This window comes from Clavelina lepadiformis, chromosome 2, assembly GCF_947623445.1.
Source record: "Clavelina lepadiformis chromosome 2, kaClaLepa1.1, whole genome shotgun sequence".
In the NCBI taxonomy this organism is placed as follows: Eukaryota; Metazoa; Chordata; class Ascidiacea; order Aplousobranchia; family Clavelinidae; genus Clavelina; species Clavelina lepadiformis.
Genome location: NC_135241.1, coordinates 4,506,569 through 4,527,336, shown reverse-complemented (window position 1 = coordinate 4,527,336; position 20,768 = coordinate 4,506,569). Strand labels below are relative to the sequence as shown.

The 20,768-nt window shown below is 38.5% G+C and overlaps 3 protein-coding genes across 5 annotated transcripts; all 3 read right to left on the bottom strand.

The window, feature by feature from the left end:
* Window positions 1-1,605: 1,605 nt before the first annotated feature.
* Window positions 1,606-3,123, bottom strand: LOC143445347 (uncharacterized). 2 transcript variants are annotated; one of them, XM_076944394.1, is made up of 2 exons: window positions 2,338-3,123; window positions 1,606-2,222 (listed from the first exon to the last, which is right to left on the bottom strand). In XM_076944394.1, exons 1-2 carry the CDS (start codon window positions 2,393-2,395, stop codon window positions 1,753-1,755), a joined length of 528 nt encoding a protein of 175 aa, XP_076800509.1. In that variant the 5' UTR covers window positions 2,396-3,123; the 3' UTR covers window positions 1,606-1,752. The 2 variants fall into 2 exon arrangements, with proteins under 2 accessions (XP_076800509.1, XP_076800508.1); XM_076944393.1 differs by having other exon boundaries at window positions 2,314-3,117.
* Window positions 3,124-3,684: 561 nt separating this feature from the next.
* LOC143445346 (uncharacterized) lies at window positions 3,685-8,385 on the bottom strand. The gene is made up of 9 exons (XM_076944391.1): window positions 8,035-8,385; window positions 7,204-7,266; window positions 7,024-7,094; window positions 6,526-6,655; window positions 6,275-6,387; window positions 5,895-5,937; window positions 5,751-5,805; window positions 4,980-5,431; window positions 3,685-4,868 (listed from the first exon to the last, which is right to left on the bottom strand). The coding sequence occupies exons 1-9, from the start codon at window positions 8,207-8,209 to the stop codon at window positions 3,952-3,954; spliced, it is 2,019 nt and encodes a 672-aa protein (XP_076800506.1). The 5' UTR covers window positions 8,210-8,385; the 3' UTR covers window positions 3,685-3,951.
* A 142-nt stretch (window positions 8,386-8,527) lies between these two features.
* On the bottom strand, window positions 8,528-20,643 carry LOC143445345 (uncharacterized). 2 transcript variants are annotated; one of them, XM_076944390.1, is made up of 24 exons: window positions 20,429-20,643; window positions 19,487-19,578; window positions 19,065-19,113; window positions 18,862-18,956; window positions 18,538-18,682; window positions 17,419-18,450; window positions 17,096-17,251; window positions 16,837-16,944; window positions 16,483-16,578; window positions 16,039-16,157; window positions 15,150-15,268; window positions 14,609-14,721; window positions 14,374-14,514; window positions 13,372-13,507; window positions 13,074-13,207; window positions 12,543-12,711; window positions 12,234-12,315; window positions 11,937-12,132; window positions 11,692-11,854; window positions 11,296-11,424; window positions 10,903-11,094; window positions 9,964-10,102; window positions 9,206-9,263; window positions 8,528-9,035 (listed from the first exon to the last, which is right to left on the bottom strand). In XM_076944390.1, exons 1-24 carry the CDS (start codon window positions 20,526-20,528, stop codon window positions 8,848-8,850), a joined length of 3,951 nt encoding a protein of 1,316 aa, XP_076800505.1. In that variant the 5' UTR covers window positions 20,529-20,643; the 3' UTR covers window positions 8,528-8,847. The 2 variants fall into 2 exon arrangements, with proteins under 2 accessions (XP_076800505.1, XP_076800504.1); XM_076944389.1 differs by having other exon boundaries at window positions 17,419-18,682.
* Between the last annotated feature and the right edge of the window lie 125 nt (window positions 20,644-20,768).

Here is a 20,768-nt window from a genome sequence, read left to right as displayed (position 1 = left end):
CTCAAATCTTCCTCGCAACCAGTGAAGGTATCTACATCAAATTTTTACGTTAAGCCAGATTCATTAATTTTAGAAACTTTTGTCAACATAAGTGATGGTTATTAACTTTACGATATAACACGTTGATTACAAGGTGTACCGACACTTAATCACGCGACACTTAATCACGCGACACTTAATCACCGACACATAATCACTAAGACACTTAATCACGCGACACATAATCACTAGGACATTTAATCACGCAACACATAATCACTAGGACATTTAATCACGCGATTTGGATACTTAATCACGCGACATTTAATCACGCGACACATAATCACTTGGATGCGACAGCACTTGGACAGCGCCTTTGTCTATAGCAGGGGTCGGCAACCTTTTGCTAGTTACAGGCCAAATGTCGAGTGTACAACTCTTTGGCGGGCCGGAACTTTCATTAATACTATAATTCACACTCACTTCAGTATATTACGCTACATTGCTGCAATCTCAATCATACCAATCACAAAAAGAGCAAAATATATGTATTCACACTTGAATAAGGTCCATTTGAAATTTTTCGGGAATGGTATTGGCGTCCTCATCAAAAGGAGTACTGAATAGCCTGAATTTATTTTGTAGAGAACGAATGTCGGAAAAACGTGAGGAAAATTCAGTAATTCAAGCTCGTGTGCATCTCTTTGTGGGGATGGCGATGTGGATTGCTTTTAAGGTTGGCCTAAAGCCAAAGGCTATTAGTCTTTCTTTTAGAACTCCCCGACAATTGTCTTTGACTCCGTTTCGCCGGCTTTCTCTATAATGTTTCTTTAAATCAACACCAGCTTCATAAAGTCTAATTGTTATATTGTCCGAAATAAGTTGTATCACATTAGAAACATTTTCATCATCTTTTCACATTTAAACAAAACTATAACTCCAATTCAGTAATGAACAGTCCAGAAGGTAAAACTGATATTATGTGTAGAGACAAGAAGAAGAGATTTTAACCAAACCTTAGTTTTTATAGAAACACATTAGCCAATCAGGAAATAACATGTCATTTTACATTGCTACGTATAACCTATGTAATATGTAATATTATTCTATTGTCACCGAAGCTCTTGATCAAAGTACCATCAAAACGGTTCTGACGTGAAGAAAAAACTTTTTACCTATTACCTTTCTTAAAACAAAGTTTTGCAAAAGCGAAGTACACCACATATACGCATAGATGGGTATCGCGACAATTCTAATGATAATTTAAATTAAACCGTCAAATTCAGAAAACATTGGTTTAAAGTTGACTTCCACCAGCTAGAAACTCTTTGTTATTTAGCCAGAAATATCACCAACACGATGACAGTCATCGTGTTGACACAGTTGACCGTTATCTGTCAAGCGAGATTTTAGTTTATCTTCGTGCAGTTGCTTACATTTCCCATGCATGACATTGTTACCTAGTGTGTACGGTAGCCGATACTGTAAATGTGTGATTAAATGTCGCGTGATTAAATGTCCTAGTGATTATGTGTCGCGTGATTAAATGTCCTAGTGATTATGTGTCGGTGATTAAGCGTCGCGTGATAAAGTGTCGCGTGATTAAGTGTCACCAAACCAATTACAAACGCAGACAAAAATCCTTTAATCTTTAATCGTCGCATTCATGCGGAAAATAGCACAGAGTTTTATCGAAATTTCGTTTATAAGCTACTTGATGACTTGTTTCCGCGTTGAGAAAGTGCATGCCGGTTTACTTTTTAAAGAATCACGTCACTTCTGCGAGGTTTCAGCTGCCATTACTTCCTGGTAGGTGGGCGGGGTGCAGTTCTCTTGAAACGAGCAGTTTTGCCACAAGTTAGTTGGCGTCGATTCCACGGGAAATCTTGTGGACTGGGCACTATTCTGTTGTGTACTTCTTGAGTAATACCGGGAATCATAATACTCGGCGACTGGCAACACATGACGGGAATAAACCGGCTCTGTTCGGTTTATGTCAGTAAGGACAAACGTCTGTGCAGGTGTACTTCTCGGGATCAGCCTGTGCTTCATACACCGCAACAATAATGGCACACAAGCTGTCAAAAGAGGCAAGACAGATGCAACCAAGAGAATCATTCCTATTGTTGTATAATAGTATTCTGAGAATCCGCCGCCAAATGCACACATAATAAATCCTGACGCCAACATTGCGCTGAAGACAAATAACGACCACCAAATTAGGCACGACTTCCTTGAACAGCCTAAAAGTTCGAAAAAGAAGATTAACTTTTAACAAAATTTATCTGAACAGATTTGACCCTTACTGCTACCAAAACATGCAAAACATCTCACCAGCCAATCGTCTAGGGTTTTCACTTGAAGCGACTGATGAACTGTCCAAGGATGATGCGCAGCTTTCCTCGTCGAAATACATCTCTGTATTAACACTAGTGGTCAGTCTTTGCTCCAGCTAAGATATCCTTTTAAGCCCGACAAACGAATGAATGTTGGTTGGAAACCTTGTCAGCTTTCCACTCAGCAACCTCGTAATTGTGAAAGTTTGAAAGGGCTCACATGAAACGAGCACAAACGTGAAAGTTAACGATTTAACTACTTACGACTATTTATTTGCATCAAACAAAACCTCTACGGTATCTTCGATGATAGGTTGCTTTTTTTGTCAACCACCAGTATTCTTCAAAAACAAAAACGCTCCGGCAACTCTTCTCGCAGATGATGATATTTTTAACATGTTTAATATTTTTATTATTTGCTTTAATAGGTTGAGAACTTGTTTACACGGATCTAACAAGGTAAATCAACGGTAAACAGGACAAAAAGGAATTTCAGAAATTTGTAACACAACATGTTGCATAACAGCAAACTACAACTTTGTCATGTGATTAAATCAAGCAAAATCAACTACATTGCTTTAGGTGAAGCCGTCTGGAATTTGTATCTAAAACAGATACATCCTCAGTTGCCTACAATTTGTTCACATGGTCACGTGTGGTGCATTAGTGCAAAAGCATTACATGTTTAAGATCTATTGCTTTTGTTTTTGTTCGACTATAACATCAGCTTGCATCGGTCGTCATTGGCTTTTTCATTTAAAGGTTTGTCCCTTTCACCAGTATAGTCTAAGCCAACGCTGGCCAGAAATGTTTGTCAATCCACCCGGCGTCATAAGTATCCGACTCAGTGGGATGGCAGGCTACACCAACCGCACTTAAAAACAAGGTAAACGAAAAAGTAAAAAGCAGCACGTCAAAAAAACAAGAATGGATGAAAAAAAAATTTTCAGCGTGATTGGCAAATTCTGTCCTGTGTCCTGTGAACTTCAATGGCAAAGTTTTTGTTGAAGACTTTTATAAACGTGCTAACAAATAAATGAAGTACCGCTGTGTTGCCACGCTTGGTGGCTACTCCGCTCGGTTGAATAACTATATAGGCAAATCAGTCGGCTTATTACGATTCCATTGCTACATGATCGCAATAACCCTAACAAAAGGTAGGCTTGTGCTAAGGAAAAAGCGGCATGAGCAGCGATCTTATTTCAAGCCTTAAAACTTTCTTCCTCAAATACATGCCAAAACCAAAACTATTTGGGCGTCCTTAGCGCTTGAATGTGACTTGGCTCCTTGTCTAGATCTGGCGCCATATTTTTTTTTCTTGAAACTGCAACCTCGACACAAAACTGCATTCATCCTATTTGTCATAAGCGTAGGTCGCTACAATGGCAATTTATTCCGTTTTACAAGCAGCATTGCTCAAGAATATTTAAACAAAACTACAAGTGTTTAACTGGTTATATTTAGTGTTAATCAAGTTTGCAGTAACATAAGTAAAATAACTATTGTAAGTTACCAAATAGCTTCATTTGTTTATCCGCCATATAAGTTAGGGTTAAGTTTTAGATAGGGAAGTGAAAAAAGTGGAAGACTCATATGCTCAGTATAAGCTTATGTACAACAGATTGTCATGGCTGATTCACTTCCAGTATCCTCTCGGTTGTTTTGTTTTGAAAAGAGGAAGCAGTCTCAGGGAAGTATCTTTGTCGATTACGCATCTCTTCATAAGTTCCAAGTAAGTCAGATTCTCGTTCGTGTTTGGATCGAAAAATCCCTTTGTGTCATCCGATGAGTCTTCCAAGATCTTGTTCAGACGTTCGTCGAACAAACCACGCTCGAACGCGACATCTACCGGGAGCCTGTGATTAGCTTGAGGATCGATGATGCCTCCTGTAGCAATTTGGGCTTCCAAGAGACGAATTCCGTGGTTTTCGACCACCAGCTTGCGCTTCATCGCTTCAAATAAGGACAGAGGTTTATCTTGGACTTTACTTTTGAACCCGAGTGCCGCTCTCTCAGCTCGCAATAACATCACTCCCAACTGCGAGTCCACTAGTCCTCTTGCTTTCGCTTCGTCTACACTCATCCTCTCTCCAGTGTAAGGATCAATAATACTCCCGGTGGCAGCTTGAGCTTCCAGCAAACTAAGGACAGTTCCTCGCCTAACCATGTTCTGCTTTGTTGCGTCATAAAGCGACATTTTTTCTCCTGTTTCCATCAGCAGAAGTCCAGCGATGGGTTCGTCTCCTCTCAAGTGCTGACGCAGATTCTCAGCCACTTTGCTTTCCTCCAACTCTCCGCTCTCCAACGCTTCCGCGGTTTGATCCGTGATCAATCTAGCTGCGATGAGGTCTTCAAGCTTTACTGGTTTCCTCCAGCTTGATTGGAAAACAATGTCCTCTCGTTTTCGTCTACGGGGCATTTCAGGAGTATCTGAAACGGAATTGATCTCCTCAAGTTTTGACTTCACAGTTGAAGATTTTTCTTTTTCATCATCATCCGAGTTTGGACCTTCTCCGTTGTCTGATTCCTTTTCTTCTAGAACAACATTGTTTTCTGTAAACAACGCACAAGTAATATTAAGTATACAGCATATATAGTATGTGTATATTGTATTGTTGGAAGCACAAATGATAGTAACTGAATCAAGCAAGCACATGGCCAAACCTGGAGGTAAAATGTTTTGAGATGGAGTTTCTTGTAAACTGTCGCTGGAATCGCTGCTGGAACAAGAGTAAGTTGATGATCTTTTAGTGCCATTGGGAGACATCTGGGCTTGATACATATCGTCGCTTAGTGGCGCTGTTGTTACAGTTTCTTCGAAAAGTTTTTCCGAAGCTTCAGAATTTTTAACTTTATCATCATCAACGAGAAAGGGGGAAGCTATTTTTTCCTGACTTAGCGTTGGTGTTATGTATGCAACTTCTTCACTGCTACACGATGACGTATTCGATGACGTGGTCGATAAAGCATCACCGGAAATAGCTTTGTCTCTTGCGTCTGGGGTGGAAACATCAGTTGAATATTTTGTTTGAACCGTATCAGGCGGCGAAAGATATACCGATTCTTCGGCGAGTTTGACCACGACAGGCAATGGTTTTGCTTCTTCTTGTGAAGATCTGAAAATACAATGATTATTGATAGATCTTTAGAAACCGCTTTGTGAAGAGCATGACGTCACATTTCATTAAATTACATCCATCCACCGCCGGCAGGCTTTTAACGTATACGTAACTAGCATTTTATGTCCATTTGAAACTACCGCAAAGTAATACATCAGACATATCAGTATTCAGTACTAAATAGATGCAGTCTCAGATAACACAAACCACAAACTAACATCCACAAAACATTAGTTCTGCCATGTACCAGTATTTAAAGAAAGAAAGAATCCTAAGCAGCATAGGAAAAAAATTTTCTTCGTTTTCTTAGACTGACCTTACATTTTGTAGTTTTGGACTGTTTGCAATTGACGGTTGCTTTGCTGTAACATCTGTTAGAACAAGATAATCTGGTAGCTTGTATTCATATCGTATAAGTGTATAGTTGTTGACGCATGAATGCGTTTCAGTAAACACCAACCTGCGTAAGTTCCATTTTGATGATTTGGTGATCCACTCGAACTCTTAAAGCAACACAACATTTTAACACAAAGACTCTCTAACGGGTTCATTGCTAAAAACTACTTCACTGCAAACTTGCATTTAACAGAAACAGAACTAAACCAATGAACGCAACCGGTTGAGGCGAGAAACAAACTTCCTCGCCTTAGAAGGTGACGAAACAGCTGGTCAAAGCTGTAAACAACTGTGTCCACTCTCTAGCACTTAACCGACGTACGCGAACAATACTTTGCTAGTTACAACGTTACAACTAGTTACTAACGTTACAGGTTACTAACGTTACATTTACAACTATTTATTGCATCGTCACAGTGTCATATGTTATTAGCAATTTTTTACCATTTTTGAAACCGTTACAGCGACTTTATAAGGAGCAGCGTTGCTAAGCAACATGACCGCGTCTTCAAAATTGATATCATCGAAGAAGACAGTTACACTTTCAATGACGTCACCTACGCAAGACAACACAAACAGGTGAAGTATACATTATGCAAATCAAAGTGTTCAGGGCAACTTTCTATTGTACTACTTTAAGAATGATGATGCAACAAGGTAAAATTAGGATAATTTTGCTGAATGCGTATCGTCACCTTTCGAAAGTTTATTATAAGCTGGCCCATCCTCTTTCACGTGTGCTATGAAAATTCCACCCAGATCACCTTTCATGACGTCAAAGCCATTTGTGGCAGGTTGCTTTTGGTCCAACAGAACTGTGACAACCTGAAAAGCAGATCCTTGGATATGAAAAAAACAACGAAAAATAAAAGCACCCGCTGGCACTAATTTTCTTAACATTTAGGCAAATAATTGAGCACTGGGTTGAAAATTAACGTCTCTAAAAGTTAATATTCGCATTTTGTTTCTTATTTTTTTATATACACAACGATGTACAAGTGACTGTGTGACTGACCGCGCAGGCGAGCATCAACTGACGTGATACGTGACTGACCGTATGTATACGTGACATGCCGGATACAAGTATTAAAAATAAGACTTATAAATCTTATCAGAGGTTCGTTATATTATTATCAACTTTAAAGGCAAGCCGAAAAGCCGAAAAGCTCCCATATCAATACCAACCAACCAACCTCGTTCGATTGAAATCCCTTAACTGGGCCATCCGTAACCGTAACAACATCTTTGAGTTCGGTCTTTTCTCCTACAAATAAATCACTGTTCCGTAGTGACCAAACCCTATTACGTTGGCAAATATATTGCAGCCTTTTAAACAAAACGTTACAATAATATTAGGTATGACGTAACCACACCTTGATCCGCTATGACCAGGGGATTATCGTAACCAGAAACGGTTGTGTTGAGTTCATTCTTTTCTGAAAGGAAATTAGGTATATCGGTTAAGCGGTCGAACACAATGCTGATGATATATGCAAATAGAATGTATAATTGTATTCTCGGTGTACCAAAGAATCGAAGCCAGAAGTATGTTTTTATTACTTTTGCATACTTGATCGACTTTGCGAAAAGCGATAACACCTAAATATGCCTTTAAAATCAGTATCTTGTATAATATTAGTTGAACAGCAGCTTCAAGTTTTAATAATACCAACATTATCATCAAAACTGACTTGATTAGGGGCGATTGCAAACGCATTAGGTCTTTCAAAGAGATGAATAGAGAATCAGTTAGAAAGCTGATGGATTTATCAGTAACCCACACATATCGGTTTACACGTTCCGATAACACCACTTTAATTGAGAAGTTGAATTCGTTCTAACTGCCGTCCATTTAGCCTACGTCTTGACGCAAGTAAACAACACTTGGAAATAAATTAGGACGGAGAGTCTTGTGGGTTTTTTTTGACATAACGTGTCAATCATTTAACATGAGTTTAAAATGAAATAAACTTTGCTCTTCATTTAAAATTTATTAATTGAAACCGCAATTACCGTAGAAAAGCTTTCGTTATTACCTTAGCTAAAGTTTTAGTTGCCATTAGCGTTTAGACGCTAACACGCGTTGCTAGACTGCAGTTTAACTTCATTTGGTTCCCTGGTGGACGTTAAAAAATTAACGCGTTGTTTTACTTACAATCATACAAATAGGATCAACATAAAACAACAAATGCAACTAAACTTACTTTTTCGCTTCTTCAGGCAACAGTAAAGAATTAAAAAAACAACTATCGCCACTCCGATCGTGGCAAATATGCTCGCGAGGATTGCCGCTGTTAGGGTCCTGTTCGTGCATTCCTGCGCCTGAACTACTTGGCTAATACAGCAAATTACCAGCGAGTTAAAATAAAGGGAATACATGCTAACGCAGCAGCATCACCACAACTAACAACGATAGAGGTAAGCATTTATAGCTGTAGCAAACGCAATTGTTTGGGCGAAAAAGTCTTTCTTCGCTCGACACGGCTCACTGCACATGACGTTCAAAGCGACCATTTTCAAGCGATCGCCGAAAGCAGGTTCGTAATTCTTTGAAGTCAAACGCTGGAAGATGTCGTATGGCTAATGTCTTAATCTCTGACAAGCGCTTTACGATAAAAGCGTTCCGATTGGTGCATTCCTAATCTCTTTTATAAATGACATCTGCAACTTGAAGGCCGACATTTCAGTCGCAGTAAATCTCGGTATGACGGTATACTGTACATGTAAGTGCACTGATCTAATTGACAAATTCGCTGCAAGCATAAACACGTGATATGCATGAGACTTAGGCACCCAAATGATAGAAAAGACACGTCAATATGAAATCCACAGACAATTAGTTTGTTAATGAATTGAGAAGCTTTAACTCAAAAATACCAAGCTTGCCTTTCTTTTAGATGACCTATGTACATCTATGTGCGCAGTATTAGTAAAAATTCCGAGATCATGATAAACAATAACATCAAGAATATAGTAAGAAATGATGACGTCATCAGGCGCTTGACGTCAGAGAGTCTCTATGGGCTCGTGTTCCCTTCCTCAAAATCGCCCTCCTGCTCAAGAAGTTGCCTGGCCGTCTCTGCATCAATGAGTTGGAATTCAAGAGCCTCCTGGACCGTCAGTTCGTTACCGGTATTCGGGTCAACAATCACCACTCGCCGGCTCAGTATAGCCGGTGGACTGCTAGGTCTCGAAGTCGGGGATGCTAGGTACCAGACGTGAAATATTTAAAGGTAAACCAAACGTATCACAAAAGAATTATTGTTAACAACTGCATGAAAATCTTTTAAAAACAAATTTTTTTTTGAAACGTTTGCAGGAATTCAAACTTAATCTGTAAAACTAAATATAGGCAAGTATAGACAATACCAATACCTGGTCGGTCAGTTCGGGAAGAAGTTCGTCGTTTAGATTTAGACTTACTCTGGACAACCTAAATTCACGGCACAAGGTTACATTAAGAAAAATGACCTTAATTTTTAAAGTCTACCGACTTAATACTAGTGTCAATGAGAATAATAATATCAAGATTAGTACGAAGCATACGAAATAGTATACACTAGAATCTGCCCACATAGAAGATAAGAGAAATATTTTCACGGGAAAACACAAGAGAAACTATCGGTAGAAATATAACACGGGTGACTTAACTTTAAATAACATGAATGGGTGCAACTTGCCGCACACACCACTGATTTTTTCCGAAGGCAATTTTATAGTCATAAAAAATGTCAGGCTTTACCGCTCTCTGGTATTATGACGTACAAAACACGTCACAAAGAATATATTCTTAACACATGGCGTAAAATTGTAGGAGTTTGACTGCACGCAGATTTGTTTTGACTAGGCTGGTATTGGGCAAGGCAATTACCCCTTACATATACAGACGGCGCAATGCAACATTCTTACTTGAATGTGACATTTCCCAGGCAAGCTGAGCTTATTTTCAAAGCGAACTCAAAGAATACCTCGCAGCAATTTGCGGATTATCTCTACCGAACCAAGATTCATTTTAAGTATACAGACAACGCTTTGGAAATTGTAAAGTTTTTTGAATTAAAACACCAAGCAACGACAAAATGGCCTAATTCATAGCGTTGGTCACATTTAATCTGACATAAGTTGCAGTTAACCTCAGTCGTTAACTTGGCGGCCGCTTTTTCTCGAATTTTCATCGAATCTGGTTCCGGTTCAAACGGCCTCACGTTCTGAGTCACTGTTCCTCCCTCCACCATCAGGAAGAGAAGATTGGAGTCCTTGTCCAGCACGCATCTGCAAAATATGAACAAATCAATAAAAAGTCGTGATGGCTATGTAAAACTTAGAAGGCTTTTAAACTCATTGTTTGAAGCTAAACTTAGTGATGGATTCACACAAAATGGATGGACCCAAAAATCATAAACATAGTAAATATTTTAGGCGTCATATTACCACGTAAAATTAGTGACCACCTTGTTTCTGAAAATTTTTAAGTGTAATTATTTTGGTTACAATAATCCTTTCATCCAATACACTTTGTTGCACGCAACAGCACCAAGGCATTTACAAGAGCGATGTGTCAGAGTTATTCGCTTGGTCGATAAGCAGGATCGTTAATGCACTCTTGTGTTGGTTACATTTGGATAGAGGCCTAATTTTGTAGTTACACTGCCCACGCGTTTTTCAACAAAGATTGCAAAATCTTTTTAACCATAGACAAAGTTATCTAACTATGCGATAATACGTAAAACTTCGATCCACAACGGGGGCTGGAAACGCTCTCTATGTGCAAACAAACCAACTCGTTTCGGTTCACCACACATTGTTCCGAGCTGCGTTTTACCCGCATGAATATTTTTGGGTACATAAAGGAGTTCTTAAACATGAATCCGTGGATGAGCCTTCAGGTGTCGCGTGACGTAATTTCAAAACTGGGCTCGGTGTTTAAATCAGACTCTTTATAGTTGAAATACACTTCAACACTCCCTCCTTGGGTTACCGCCTTAACCGTGTAACACCACGTTTATTGAGATGTTTAAATACTTCTATAAGAACTCCTGGGTTTCATGTAAGTAGCAAAAAAAGAAACCCACCTTCCCATCAGTTCAGAATAGTTGAGATTTTCGCCCGTGACTGGGTCAAAGTAACTGGCCGTTTCGCGCTTTTCCAATTTTTTCGCCAAGTTCAAGTCCAAGAGATTCCGTTTTTGTGCCACGCTCACACTGATTCGAACAGGACTCCTCAGGTCTATTATGCCACCTGTGGCTATCTGTGCCTCGAGCAAGCTGCAAGGAGATAATATGTCGATAACAACTAGTAATGCAAGTGATCGATTTAAATGAATTCTGTTGTTGTACTTTCTATGGCTTTTAACATTGGTTGATGTATCAAGTAACTTTGAAACCACAACCCAAGGAACGTTTCACGTCTAAAACTTTCTTCAGTCGAAAATTTCTTTTCACGTTTCAATGCAATGTACTACGTACCGAATTGCATGACGTTTTACCACAAGGTGGCGCGTCATAGCTTCGCAGAGTGACAATACATCACGCTTGAATGGTTCTCGATATCCAATCACGGCGCGATTGGCCCGGGTGGCCACATCTTCGTATTCGCTGAAAAACAATAAACAGGTTTTCGGAAAATTTAATAACAAATTGCAGCACTGTGGCACAATGTTGTGTGTTTTATTGTGACTTTGCAACTGTATTTCGGAACTGATAACCAATAAACAGAATCATTAGTTTAAAATAGATAACGGCACAAAAATTATACTTTTCAGATCCATGTCAAGCTAAACTTATAAGTCATATTGATGCGAAGATGTGAAAACAAAGAGATAGGAAACATGTTTTCAAGTGCACTATTCATCCCCCTTATACCTGTCGATGACGCCTGTTCGTAGCGCAGTTTCTATGGAAACCGCTTTGCCTGATTGCACATCGATTATTTTTCCACAAGCAGCTTGAGCTTCCAGCAATTCAAAAGCAGTCCCCTTTCGAATCAGGTTGCTTCGGCAAGCCTCAAGAATGCTCATTTTTTCTCCTAAGCAATAACAAGTTTTTTTCTCGGAGGCAGAGTCGGTTGCTATAGATTGTTTAGAACGTTCAAGGGCTGCTTTTGTTACCTGTAATCGAGTTTATGACCCCAGCAATTGGCATTGTCCCGTCCACGTACACCTTCAATTGCGCAACCATGGCGCTAACCTCCTCTGACGTCATCTGCCCGTCATCGTACTTCGTGGCTGTTTTCAAATCAACTAATTCGGCGTCAAGGATGTCTTGTAGGAAGACTTGCTTTTTGTTGGCAGATTCAAAGACGACCTGGACGCAATCGGTATAAAACAATAACAACAATAACACTTATCCCATCTTGGTTAAACAAACTTTTAAATTGTACAGGTTTTTTCGTAAACATAACCAACCCTCGAAACTTTGGTCGCCGATTTTTTTCGTTTGCCTTGGAAGGGAAGCAACCTAAGTCCGGTATCTTTATCTATGACGCATCTGTGACGTAAAATAATGTCGAGTATTGTAAATTGAATCAAACAACGCGAGCAAATGGTCTATAAGTTACAAAATTGAGCGGAGCGGACAAAAGCGGACAAAATTGGAAAAAATAATGACCAACCCTCAAAAGCAATTTTACACCCTGGGGCCATGTCAACATTTACACAAGTATAAACCTAAACACAAATACGAAGCAAAAACAAATTAAAATGCGTGGTTACAACCTCTCCATAAGTTCGAGGTAAGTGAGATTTTCTTGAGTGTTCGGATCAAAAAATCCCCGCGTGTCATCAGACGGATCTTCAAGAATATCGTGCAGCCTTTTATCGAATAGTCCTCGCTCATATGCGACCTCTACCGGTAGCCTATGGTTGGCGTTTGGATCGACAATTCCTGGATATTTCAAAGCAAAACTATTGGCAAAACCAGCATTAACACAAACAAACCTAGATAATGAAGGGATCTAAATAACAAATGCGCGATAGAAGAAAGTTTAGGCGTTTCTCATGAAATATTCCAAACCGGCAATAACAATCTTACAACAATCTTGCACCATGTTATCAAACAGAGATAGCAAGGTTCAAGATTTCTTTTTACAGGTGCTTTTGAGTGGATTAGCACGGCGGCAATAAATAGAAACAACGGGGTTATGTCGCTCAATTTTCCCAAAATCCACGGTTTTTCAAAGGCATTTACGTTGATGCGTTTTGATCAACAGAAACAAAAACGTCAACCACTTATTCATCTCATGTCACCTCCAGTTGCAATCTGCGCTTCCAGAAGTCGGACTCCGTGATTCTGGATGACCAATCCCCTCTTCATCGCCTCAAATAGCGAGAGAGTTTCACTGCTGAGTCTAGTCGTGTAACCGTACACAGCGCGTTCAGCTCTGTTTAAAGAAATGATGTTACAATTGTGTAAAGATCATTACAAGTTGTGACTGACAACATCGCGTGTTAATATTACAGCTGAAACAGATTCGCTTTAAAGGTTCTCTTTAATGTAATGTTACATTTAGACCGTGACTACTTTGTGCTTCACAACGTATCATACCTCACCAGGACGGCTTCAAATTGTCTGTCGATCAGTCTTTGTTGAGTCGCTTCGTTCACGGACATGCGGTCCGCCGTTTTGGGATCGATTATTCTCCCAGTAGCAGCTTGAGCTTCGAGCAAACTGATTGACGTACCTGAATAAAAACAAACGAAATTAACTCATTCCCTTGTCTTGGTAAGTAAGCTGCTGCAACTGTAAATCTTTTGGTTAACTTGAAGCGCTTAAAGAACGATTTACAGTAATAAATAAAAACAACGTTACATAAAGCATTTCTTGTCCCCATTGTTCATGAAAAATGTCTGAAATATGTCAAATGTATTACAACAAACACAAACTCATAAAGACATCTTTATTAAGTTTTAATACGTTTTCAGCTGAAGGTTAAAAGCTATCCGTTCAATGTATGTTGACATATCACAGTTTTACTATTGAAAGAATGTCGGAATTTAGCCTGAAGCGTCTACTGGCGAAATGTCAGAGCTATCTGAACCATTGGTGAAGTCATATCGCATCGTTGTAGTTCTGTTTATAACGTGTAGCAAATCACTCTTGTGGTCATTAAACCAACTTTAAAAAGAGTAGAATTGCACACGGCAATTGTCCAATGCAATTTCACCAAACAAGTCATGAGTGTTTTCAATACAGTATCGTCCAACGTTCGGCATTGGCTATGGAATAGCCGGGATAGGGCGGCGTACATAAACCTACATGTACCACATATCGACTAAACAGTAGACAGCACCGCAAAAAATAAAGCTAGTTGATAATCTCGATATTATAAAATAAGTTTAAAAATTTGGGTTAGCTTTGGAATTTTTTTTAAATGGAAGTAAAGACATCACGTCACAACTGTGCAGTTAGGATTATTTTTCCTTGGTTAGAATCATTAAAACTTTGGGATTGAGGTAGGAGCAAGTCAGTTAACTCCGCCATTAACAATATCACATTCGCCCGAGCTTGCGTTCTTGTGTAAAGTCGTTATTCAAGCAAAATTCTTACCCCTTCTTATCAGCCCTTTTTTCCAGGCATCATAGATCGAAATCTTCTCTCCTGTGTCTGACATCAGTAATCCGGCGATCGGTTCATTTCCGACCAGATAAAGATGAAGAGATGCTTCTACATCTTTTTCCTGGATTGTGCCTAGAGGAAGCGTTAAATTTTGCCTGAAACTGCATCGATACAATTTACCAGCATAAAAGAGGAGCAACTTCGAAATGTTCAACTGCAAGAGCACCTGCTTCCAGTTCCTGGATGGTTGATTCTGTCACCACTCCTGCATTGAGGAGGTTCTCCAGGGAGACTTGCTTCTTCCATCCGGATGTAAACCTGATGTCCTTCCGGGATTTCCTGTTAAAATTATTCAGTTAACTTGCTGCGCATACGTGAATACATTCTGATTATTGGGTAAAGATGTGAACAACATTTGTTTGTCACCGCAAAAGAAACATAGGTAGGTTTATAATGAAATTCAAATTTGAACATACATACATGCATATAAAGTATATATAGCATGTGATTAATGTATAATGTGTATATGTACCATACTTAGCTGTAGCGAACTACAATATATAATTAATTATTATTAGTCATATCAAAAAGGTCAAACACTGACTTTCATCTCATCCGATAGTTCAGCTTCATACGTCACAGTTTGTGTATTGTGAATTCACACTTATTTATATGCTCAAACGGTGTTAGACATGTGAAGCCCGAAGCTATGTTTTTTGCTATGAGTGGTGTTTATTTTCGAGGTTTGTACATGGAAACTATCTTACTTTTTTTCTCTTGTAGTTGTAGTTACAATAATCTCCTCGGTGGTGATGGTTGTAGCGGTGTCACTTTCTTGATCCAACTTCGATTCTTTTACGATTCTGGAATCTCTCGGAGTTATCACCTTAACCATGCAAACAAAGGATTTGAACAATGTTTGTAATTTAATCAATCCATCTGGACCCCATTATATAATAACATTATCATGCTCACAAAATATGATTTAGTGGTATGGACCAAAACTTATATTCAAGGTGATCACTTGCAAAAAAACTGATCATCATGTTCAAGTGTAAACTACAGTTGTACTTCAGCACATAACAAGCTAAAGAAAAACGTTGTATATAACACGAATACAATTTGATGATTGCCAGAAACTTTGTTCTAAAGAAATTTAACATTCAAGCAAAGTTCAAGCTTGTCTAAAGCAGAAATTTATGTTAAGGTCAGGATAACGTTAGACGTCTTACGTAGATCTCGTACAATGCTACAATCATGTATCTGCCATTCTGAACAAGTTATTGTAGTGATCCAATCTTACGCAAACACGACCACTTGACGGACACATTTGATTGCGTAAGGAAGTGTTTGTGTTACTTCTAAGATTAACAAACTCTTGCAATGAGCAATTACTATTATATGGTCTGTTGTTGTATGTTAGAAACAGTTTTCGACAACATTTTAAGTACAACTGCTAGCAACCCAAAAAGGTTGCAACGTGATAATTCTAAAAATTTTTTCTTTTTATTGCACCACCCACTACCGTGTTATGCATGGATGTAACTGCGTTTGTAAACCTGCGTCTGCCGCATATGATGAAATTTCATGTATAACTAATTAAAATATACTAAAGAATTTCTGTAGTTCGATAAGCAAACTTATTCGCATAATCACCTCTTCCGTTACAAGAGTTTTTTCTTCCACTGATGGCGACGATTTTAAAGGAGGAAGTGGAACTGCAGGCTCTTCATCTGATGATGATGATGAAGATGATGTAACAGGAAGCTCTTGCTCTATAAACATATCAGAGTCGTCTGAAATTCAATTAAACTTTAAATTCTGCTGTACATTTCATTGTGCCTGTAAATAATATTTCGGGTTGGCTGGCATATTCTTCAGATGCGTTCTACATGTGCTTTGTTTCAGTTTTCAGGCAATAACAAATAATAATGCTAATACATCTGGTCCGAAATTAGAACAAAGTTGTAAGAGATATTTTCGTAGGAAAAAAATGTTCAATTAGAGAATGGTCGCTGCATGGGATCAGATGAGTAAATAACATGAAAAAGTTTATACTTTCACGGCAAAATAATTATATCAATATACAATATAGGTTACCTTTCTTTTTCAAGATGATGTCTTTGTGACTCTTTAATCTAATCTCTTCCTCTTCTTCTGAAGATGACGATGAAGAAGACGACATTTTCTGCTCCTCTGTAACATAAATTTAATTATAAAACCTTTACACAAACAGCTTCTAATAATCAAAACAACATGAACATTGTGGCTTTAAATATTTAATTTAGAGATAAAATTATTGCATCAAAGAATGACAATTATCCGACGTCACCATCATGACAAGGCAACAAAGATGACTAGCGATAATTGTTGGTTAGTTATCGCTAATTGACGTGCATGAACTCTCCGAAAACAAAATTCAGTGATTCAGGTGACCGATAAACGGGAACCTACCTGTCAAAGTTGTTTTCCTCCGAACAGGCTGAAGAGTGATCTCCTGCTGGCTCCGGACTCGTGTTTCTACATCCGACTCTGAAGAAGACGAAGAACTGGTCTGAACCTCTACAAAGTTCAACGAAGCCATTTTATAGGTGCAGATTCTTGCTTTTTTAAATAAAGTTATAAACTACCTCAAGTAAAAAACGCGCAATACCACGCCTTTATTTGGTGAATTAATCACAATGTTGTCGCCATTTATTATAAAGTTTATTACTTGGTGTGCCATCCTCTTCAGTTGTGACTGTTGCTGCAAACATTGGAGGGACTTTCGGTGGAGAAACAACATGGATTTCTTTCTCGCTTCTCAGTCTAACTTCTACATCACTCTCAGACGATGACGAAGATGATTCTTTGATTCCTATTTCTACATCTAGCAAAGCATAAAACGGCGTTTAATATTGTGCCTTTGTTAAATACATTCCTACAATAGAACTATAGAAGCACAATGACATTGCTTAACAAGTGCAACATCTCCCTTCTACAGGCATAAAAAGTAATCCAAGCATAAATCATTAACACAACAGTTATCTAAATAACCTTTTAGTTTATCCTCTGTTACAACTTCTCGATAAACGTGGTGTTTCGTAACATCTCTGGTTGGCGATAACTGCTTCTCAATGATGGTTCTGGTTATGTGCTTTTCGTCATCTTTGGTCGTGACATCGTAAAAATATTGCGTGGAGTATTTGGTGTCATCCGGCTCCTTTACTGGTTCTTCTCCTGATGAAGTAGAGGAAGACGATTCGGAGGAGGAACTAGGTGGAATTTCTTTCTTTTTCTTTTTCACTTTCTTCTTTTTTGTCTTAACTCGGCCTCTGTCTTCGTCTTCTGAAGAACTTGTGGTGGAGGACGAACTGTCTCCCACTCCCCTTCGTATGATCTTCTTGTGCTTGCGATTCACTTCATGCTCTTCAATGATCTCCACTTCCTCAATGTTGTGAATAATCTTCTTCCGATGAGTCTTCTTCTTGTGATTAAATATTTCCTGATCACTTGAGGCTGATGAGGCTGTCGCCGAATGCTTTTGCATCGTCATTTTTGTGACCTTTCTCTTTTCGTCTTCAGCGTTAGGACCATCGATGATTGTGGTAGACGTTACTGTGACAAAGTTTTCGACAGAATCATCAGAAGAGCTGGAAGAGCTCTTCGTCTTCTTAACTTGAGCTTTTTTCCTTCTCGGAGCAACTACAGGCTTCAGCTTAATGGCTTCAGTAGAGCTTGAGCTCTGTTTATCCAACGGGATCACCAGCGGTACATCAAGTTCACTCTCAGAACTTGAACTCGAACTTGAACTTGAAGTCGAAATCTTCTTTTCAGCTGAAACAACTTTTGAAATTTCAGATTCAGAACTAGAACTTGAGCTTTTCTTATCAGCTGGACCAACTTCTGGAATTTCAGTTTCAGTTTCAGTTTCAGAACTTGAGCTTGAACTCTTTGTCTCGACTGGAATAACCACAGATGTTTCAGGCTCACTCTCAGAACTTGAACTTGAGCTCTTCTTTTCTTCTGATACAATCATAGTCACTTCAGCTTCACTTCCAGAACTTGACGTTGAAGTCTTTCTTTCAACTGCAACAACCACGGGTACTTCAGTTTCAATTTCAGAACTTGAGCTTTCTTTTTCAACTGAAACAACTACAGGTACATCAGGGTCACCTTCCGAGCTTGAACTTTTTGAATCTTCAACAGGAGCTTCATCTTCAGAGCTGAATGTTGACTTTTCTTCAACTTTAAGAGGTTCTTCCTTGTCCGGCACAACAATGACCGGAATGACTGGGTCTTCGTCAGCTGCTTTATCCATCTGGTAATGCAGATCAATTATCGTGTTTGAAGATACTTTAAAATATACGCCAAGAGCTAGTTTTGTGTATTGAGCGTGTTCATCACTGTAGCATGTTATGATTTCAAAAGCACATAAACGTCATTTTAACTTTAGTGTCAGTATTTCAATCATACATTGCTTCTACGGATGCAACCTACTTCAATGACAGTTGGTGGGGGTTCATTGTGAAGGGGTTGTTCTTCTTCGACATCAATAACGATCGAATCTTCATCAATTGGCCGTTTTTTCAAATCTGGAGGAATGCGCAATGCAAATATAAACACTTAATTTGAGGACGAAGTGTTGATCACACGAGAATGAACCAAACGATATGATGTCATAAAAAATTGAAATCAATTACCAGACGACGTTGACGAAGAGTCGGGTGCGACCTCGTGAATCGGGGCATCCTAAAATAACAAGGTAACATTAGACAATGTCTCGCGTAGGCATTGTGAATCATACCGATACCAAATAACTTTAAAGAGGATTTGACATTACTTTGATGTGTGATTTTGTTTATTTTGATGAGCTATAGTTATGTCGTCATTTTTTTTGTTCCTATTGCCAGACATTAAAATTATTGTCACATCACGGCTAGCACACTTCGGCAGATCAACAAAGCAAACAGCAGTTGTACATTTGAATAAGTGAGAATGCTGTATTGTCACTCCCTGTTCATATTTCTTTTATGTAATCTTTAATTTATGGTTTACTAATTATAATGATAAGATTCCTCTTTAGTAAGTTTCAGATTTTGCATTTTTCAAAATCGAAGCCGACCTTGTTTTCAATGAGAAGGTGGCCATTGGTCTCCCCTGTTTCATCGTAAGTTGTTGCAACGTTTCCATCTGGTTCAAGGTCTTTTTCCTTTTCTAGAGTTGAAATAATAGGTAATAAATAGTGGGCGTCATGACGTTATTTAAGAGGTTATTTCATACTGAGTACTCAGCTTAAAACCAAACTGTAGGCGCCATAGTCAAAATACAATCCGGGTGACATTTTCTTTAGAAAGTTTAGATGCCCGGGGCAAATTGTTCGACATATGCGTTTTGCAAAGTTTGTGATATTTATCAAGGCGGTACGTGATTTATAACAAAAATTCATTCAGTCCATTTCTTTCAAGTCTAAGATAATTATGCAAACAGTTGTGCAAATATGGAAATGTGATAAAGCTTCAAATAAAAGATTGGTACCTACTCAAAAAGTGTTTAAAATGTAGGCGTGCGTATTAAAACCACTTTGAATAAAACTTGGACGCTCAAAATTATCCGACTACAAAATCGATTTCTCTGTTGTTTTCGTGTATGATTTTCGTAACTATAAGTTTCAATAAACACAAAAACTCCCGATGAGTTAACTACTTGTAGCATATTATATGCTTACAATGTGAAATACAGTAAAAACCTATTAATTAACAACCATAATTGCTATTCAAACGGGTAATGACGGACTGAAACTGTCAATTAAGCTTATAGTGGTAATTTTCTTTATATGAAACACTTCGAACTAAAACACTTCAGTTAACATTTTTCAAATACATCTCAATAAACAAAGAAAGAACACACGCCCTGTTATGTGGGAGCAATAAGTTCAATGTTTTGTAGTAATAAGTTTAAATGATACTTAAAACAAAACTTGGAATAAACTGACACATAAATCAGTGATCAAAAGCGTTTGCAACAAATTTTGGTAGCCTACATACAAAAAAACATAAATACTTACTTGTAGTGGCATGTCTATACAACAAGTATCCAACCAAGACAGCGATGGTTGGAAAAAGTACAGCGAAAATCACAATGAAAGCGATGCTCGCCGGATTCATTGTTAAAAATCTTCCGATTTGAGTAAAAATAAAAGAAACCTCCAAACTTTGAATGTTTATATGAGCACTGGCCTCTGGTTACAACATCTTCCTACCTCTTGCAAAAGTGCATCGCCCACAAATATCTACGCTGCTTAAATAGCTCGTTATCTATTGCCCCAGGCAAGCAATTAGACTCTAGGAATATGTAGGAGACAATATCTCATTTGCAATGTCTCGTTCTGATGGTCAAACACGACC